Source organism: Cannabis sativa, chromosome 6 (assembly GCF_029168945.1).
Source record: "Cannabis sativa cultivar Pink pepper isolate KNU-18-1 chromosome 6, ASM2916894v1, whole genome shotgun sequence".
Taxonomy (NCBI): Eukaryota; Viridiplantae; Streptophyta; class Magnoliopsida; order Rosales; family Cannabaceae; genus Cannabis; species Cannabis sativa.
In genome coordinates, this window is record NC_083606.1 from 58,278,273 (window position 1) to 58,285,071 (window position 6,799).

Here is a 6,799-nt window from a genome sequence, read left to right on the forward strand (position 1 = left end):
GCATTACAAGAGTTTCGGTTATCCAAACAAAAAAATATGCTATCATCCGCAAAAAAATATGGGAAATGTGAGGTGCATTCCTTGAGATGGCAATACCTTTAAGGAGCTTCCTATTCTGGAAATTTCGAAGAATGGCAGAAAGCCCTTCAGAGCAAAGGATAAATAAATAAGGGGAAAGGGGGTCTCCCAGTCTTAAACCCCTGGTAGGTATAACCTTACCAGCAACTTGTCCATTAACAGAGAAAGAGATAATAGCAGTGGACAAGCATTTCATAATGTTAGAAACAAAATTGATAGGGAAATTAAAATGGTACATGATACTTCTAAGAAAATTCCATTCAACTCTGTTAAAAGCTTTGGACATATCAAGCTTAATAGCAGCCCACCCAGTTTTGCCAATGCGTCTATTATTAATAGCATAAATGAGCTCATTAGCTAAAAGGATATTATCAAAAATGTTTCGACCACAATAGAAAACACTTTGATGAGGGGAGATAATTTTATTCAAAACAAGCTTAAGCCTATTAGATAAGACTTTAGAAATGACTTTGTAAAAAGTAGTACAGAGACTAATAGGCCTAAAATCCTTAAGGGAGTTAGCACGCTGCTTTATAGGGATAAGAACAATCAACGTGGTATTAATTTCAACAAAATCAACCCCATTATTGAGACAATCCAACACTACATCAATGAAGTCAGCTCCTAAAACAGACCAATTTCTCTAATATAAATAGGCATTAAGACCATTAAGACCCACAACTTTATCCCCAAAGATTTGAAACACAACCCTTTTGACTTCATCAGCTGTAAAATCTTTTTCAAGGAAACTGATATCACATTCCTCGAGCCCAGAACTCAAAGAAGAGAAGATAGTGGTCGTAGCCTCAAGTTCACTGCCCTGACAAGAGAATAGATTTTGAAAGTAAGAGGTGATAAGGTCAACTATACCATCCTGAGTATTAATTATAACACCATCTTTATCATTGTTATATTTTATAGTATTAGACTTCCTAGGAAAAGAGGCATGCTTGTGAAATTTTTTTGTATTTTTATCACCAGCCTTTAACCACTTAACCCTAGCCCTTTGCCTCCAATAGACTTCCTCTTTGAAAAGCATAGCATCTAAAGCAGACTTAAGATGGCCAAGCCTAAGAGAATCATTCTGGTTAAGAGAAAGCTTATTCTGAAGACTATCAATTTCATTAGTAAGTTGGGAAATTCTAGATCCAAACAAATAGTTATGCTTTTTATTCCAGGATTTAAGATGATTGACACATTGCCTCTACTTGTGAATGTAATGCTAAAAATTGCTACTGTAACTATCATTAACAAAATTTACCCAAGCATCCTCAACAATCCAATTGTGATCGGATCGGATCGGATGTTATTTTTGAATATCCAATCGGATCAGATCGGATGTTGGATGGGGTGTCTAAAAATCCAATACATCCAACTTTCAATCGAACTAATTAGTATTTTCATTTAGTTTGAATGAATAATTAAATTTTATATTGTTATAGGTAAAATATATATATATATATATGCATATATATAAAAATTAATATTAAAATTTTACTCTTTTTTTCTTGGATTGGATAGATCCAATCCAATTTAATACATACTGGACCTAAAATATTAGATGGATCCGATCCGATCCAAAAAATACTATGTCTAAAATATTGAATAAACCCAAATTAAACCAATAAATATATATGAAATACATCTAACGGATAGAACCGATCTAATCCAATATCCAATGGATGTTGGATCGATTGGATAACTGAAATTAATTGAATCAGATCGGATGGTAAAATCTAATCTCCAATATATAATTGAATCGGATTTGTATAGACCTAAAAATATTGAATATGGTCTAATAAACACCCCTAACTACAACTCACAATTTTCCATATATAGTATCGTAACAAAAAAAAAATCCAAATATAGTAGTAATTGAATGTAGTATTTTTGAAAGTATATAGTGGTTATTCCAAAAAAAAAAAAAAGGAAAAAATAGAATATAGTAGTAAATATAGTTAAAGGGCTGATTTAATCATAATATATGCCTATGGTTGGATTTTTGAAGGTTCATTTAACAAACTCTTAAATTAACAGGTGTATTAATTAGAACTAATTACTTAAACTTATAATGAAGAAGAGCTGAAAGAAAGTGTTATTTTTATCAAACAAAACAAAACAAACCAAGACTTGTTCATTACTAGAATGGAGTCTGCAACTCAAAAATGGAACCACTCAGTTTTTTCATTACTCTACTTGTTCTTCATCTATGCCATTCTCTACCTCCTCCACTCCAACGTTCTCCTCCCCCATGAATCCCATCTTCTTCTTCGCATCAAGAAGAACCCTCCTCATCCCCTTCGCTTCCGTCCCGATGGCACTTTCAAAATCCTCCAGGTTGCTGATTTGCACTACGGCAACGGACCCACTTCTCGCTGCCGTGACATTCCCATCTCCGGCTTCCGCCATTGCTCCGATCTAAACTCTACTTGGTTTTTGCGCAGAATGATCCAAGCTGAAAACCCTGATTTCATTGCTTTTACAGGTATGAATGAATCAGTACTTGGTTTTTACATGTGCTTTGTATAAATTGTATTGATTGTATTTGCTATTAAAGGAAAGTAGGTAGTAGACGTATATAACAGTTAACATACCTGGTTCATCTCATTTGATTAGATCCTGATTTTGGACTAGTTTCCATTTTTGTAATGTTATTATGATTCTTTTGTTTAATTTAGAAAAAAGCTAGCTAATTTTTATACCACTTTCAACAAAGCTAGAGCTTAACTTAGAACATTGTCCTATTCACACTGAATGGTTATGGATTAAGATATTGTTTCCAAATGGAAGGTGGATAATCTGTAACTCAAATTTTGCATTAAATTATTATCAGATCGTTGGAACACCTGGAAGTTGAAACATACTTTGACCTTGGTCATAGTAAGCTTATCAAGATATTATTATCTAGGTAATTGTTTAGAATCTCCCCATTGAAACTTAACTTTGATTTATTCTGTGTGGAAGTTTGGCTTTCCAATTAAGCAAAAATAAAAATAAAAAAATTCTATATATTGAAAATGTTGTTCCCCAAAGTTTTTAAGATTTTTTTCTGAAAAAACAAATCCTGCATCGTTTACAAAGTAACATGTAAAGCACCAGCCTTTGACCTTAGATGAAAGCTGCATGGTAAATGTGCCTTCCAAAATTTGAGCATCTGTATGGTTTGATTCCATAAGACTAAGTTCATGCCAGTGACACACATATAATGCATAATAAGCTTATCTCGACATAGATATGGCCCAAATCAAATTTCATTTACTTATTTATGTTCTCTCGTGGAAAAGAACTTTGTTTTTCAATTTTTGAATACTTTTAACTTTACTAGTTGTTCTGGTATCGTTGGCTGCCTTTTTGCATTTTTTAGAATCAGATTTTTATCATTGTTTTTTTTATTTATTTATTTTAAGTTATTTGATTCATATTTTCAAACCCTCTTCTCTCTATTTTATTTAGAAGATTAACTTAGTTGCATAGTATATGCATTAATGTCATTGCTTAGCCCTATGAATATTGTTGTCAATTGCATTTTATTCAGCTGAGAAGAATAAAGGAATTGTTCATTGATTGGATGGAAATAGATATGCCAAATGTTACTTGCTAAGATAAGTAAAAATGACAGTAAAAATGACAGTTTGATCTGCCTAAATATTTAACCATACTATAATGACTTCTTTGTTACTTGCTTGATTTGTTTCGAATGATAGCTTTGAGACAAGAATGATTTTTTTTTTATTGAGAAATGTGGTAGATCTTTTTCTTTTTCAAGAAAAGTTATTTTACTGGTACATGTGTCAGGGGACAATATATTCGGGTCAAGTGCTACTGATGCAGCTGAATCTCTTTTTGGTGCGTTTCGTCCTGCTATGGAATCTGGAATTCCTTGGGCAGCAATTCTAGGAAATCATGATCAAGAATCTACTATGAATCGTGAAGAATTAATGTCTTTCATCTCACTCTTGGATTATTCAGTCTCACAAATCAACCCCTCAGTTGAAGAACTTTCAAATGCTGCTAAAACAGGCAAACGAGAAACCATTGATGGGTTTGGGAATTATAATCTAAGAGTGTTTGGTGCCCCAGGTTCCCATTTGGCTAACAGCAGTGTACTCAATCTTTTCTTTCTTGACAGTGGAGATAGGGAGACAGTTAAAGGAATTCGAACATATGGATGGATTAAGGAATCTCAACTCCGTTGGCTTTATTATGCTTCGAAAAGATCCCAGGTACAAGAAATAACACTAAAAACAGCTACAAAAAAATTTATCGTTTGATTGATTCTAACTAACCTTTTTTTTTCCCTTCTTTACCGCACGAGTGATTAGAATATTACTAAACTTAATAATTATTTACAAAATTAATATGAAAAGGTAAAGGCAATCTGTCAATCATGGTTGGCCTAATGCAATGAATTCACTCTCTCTGATAAGTTCTGTTGAATTCTTTTAAATTCTACCCTACTTTGCACGAATCCGATTTTATAGCTAAATATAATTGTTTCATATATTTCCTTGTTATTCAACATCATATATGTGAATGACTGTTAGGTTTCCTAGATTTAGATTTCATTAAATTGTTGTAGGTCACACACTAACAGGGCCCAAAGAAGTGTACTAATCGATCGCTTAGTCCATTGACACTCCCCACACCACCAGCCCTAGCGTTTTTCCACATTCCGATCCCAGAAGTTCGTCAGCTGTACTATAAAACATTTATAGGTCAGTTTCAGGAGGCAGTGGCATGCTCATCAGTGAACTCAGGTGTTCTACAGACCCTAGTCTCCATGGGAGATGTGAAGGGTGTGTTCATGGGTCATGATCACAAAAATGATTTTTGTGGAAATCTAGATGGCATATGGTTTTGCTATGGTGGGGGCTTTGGATACCATGGTTATGGAAAGTACGGGTGGCCTAGGAGAGCAAGGGTTATATTAGCAGAACTGGGTAAAGGAGAAAATGCTTGGATGGGAGTGGAGCAGATCAAGACATGGAAGCGTCTTGACGATGACAATTTCAGCAAGATAGATGAGCAAATTCTGTGGAGTAGCGATCATGGTCGAGAATAATTCGATCGGGAAACAGGAAAACTTGATGCAAACCATGCCAGTATGCTGTACATACTTCCAATGCAGTTGTTTTTGTTTACACAGCATTGCAGCCTTGATTTAGTCGTTTGTAATAATGCTTGTTGTTCAACTTATAAATCCTGCTTGATGTGATGATCATACAAAAGAAAAACAAAGCAGAAACCTTATTATTGTTCAATTACTTTACACGGTACCTAGTTTAGGATTGTTTTATGTTGATTTTGAATAATGTTTGGTTCAAAAGAAAATTTTAATATTGTGTATGGTAGTGTTGCATATTCACTACATGACTCTTGTCATTATTTATTTAGCAAAATAGTAAAAAGGAATGCTATCATAGGAAACATTCAACCGACTCAAAGAATTTTAATTACATTAATTAGGATAAACAAGACAATCCAAGATTGTGGAAGCCATTTTTACATAGACCCACGTCCTTATTGAATAGATTGAAGCTTTAATTGTCGAGCGTGAAGAAGACACCAGTGACTTCAACAATGATTGAAGTAAAAAAGACCACAGATTCAATGATAGAGTTGATAGAATCGTTCTCGAAATTATTTATAAGTATCCTAATGGATAAGTCACATAGAGATAGAATGGAAATAAAATGAAACAAAATGGCCATACTGTATATTTTTTTTCTCTTCAATATATACTATCCCTAAATTATAAGATAAAACAATAAAGCAAAACAAACGACAATTAGAGAAGAAAAAAAATAAAGTTAAAAGAAAAAAGAAGCTTTATCAAACAAAAAAGGCACAAATAGATTGAATAAGATTATGATTATTTTGAATAAAGTCATTCATTAAAAAAAATTGAATGAAACTAATTATTTTTTGTTTTTTTGGAGAGGATTGAATAATCAATTGAAAGAGAGTTGCATCAGCGAAAAAGAAAGAAAAAAAGACCAAAGAATGGCATCCTCCAATTGATTGGTAACTTGCGAAATTTTTCAAGCAATTAATTTTGGTGATTCCAATATGAACACCTCAAAAAGAGTAATTTGTTAGAAAAAAAAATATATAATTAAACCATATTATTTGTTGATATATGACTGATTTTTTTTTTTTAACTATGACGAATTCTTAATATTAGTATTCGTGTTTCTAGATAAGTGACACGTGTACTTTCAAGATCTAAGATTAACCAAGACGAGCCTATTATCAGTCCCAATTAAGTTAGTGAATCAACTCACCACGAAGTCAGATCACAGCTCCAGATTCGGAGATGAATCCAACCTACAGACATGATAAAATTAGACTTTCAGAGTTTCAGAAGAGCTATCTACTCAAGAAGGCGAAGGGCCTAGTAGAGCACATTCAGATACCCTCATGGGGTAATCCAGAATTGGCAACTCAAATGACATCTGGAGGCATCTAGAAATCATCCTACGTGGCATCCTCTAAACACAGGGTCTCACCAAGTCAGAGGTTTATCCCCTACGTCATACCTGGGGGGTGCGTGCACCACCAAAAGGAGCATATCTTTTTGTCCAATGCCATATTCTCTGACAGTTATTGTACATAATTGGTTGCACACGACAACTGTCACTATCAAATGGTCTCCACGAGTACAGACGATTGTTATCCTTTAAACGGGACCTCACCTAATTGGCCCAAAGTCAATATAAAT

The 6,799-nt window shown here is 33.7% G+C and overlaps 1 protein-coding gene across 1 annotated transcript; it reads left to right on the plus strand.

Moving 5' to 3' along the window:
* Positions 1 to 2,090: 2,090 nt before the first annotated feature.
* On the plus strand, positions 2,091 to 5,409 carry LOC115725759 (probable inactive purple acid phosphatase 28). Its single transcript, XM_030655367.2, has 3 exons — positions 2,091 to 2,563; positions 3,874 to 4,301; positions 4,673 to 5,409. Exons 1-3 carry the CDS (start codon positions 2,224 to 2,226, stop codon positions 5,138 to 5,140), a joined length of 1,236 nt encoding a protein of 411 aa, XP_030511227.1. The 5' UTR covers positions 2,091 to 2,223; the 3' UTR covers positions 5,141 to 5,409.
* The last annotated feature ends 1,390 nt before the right edge of the window (positions 5,410 to 6,799 follow it).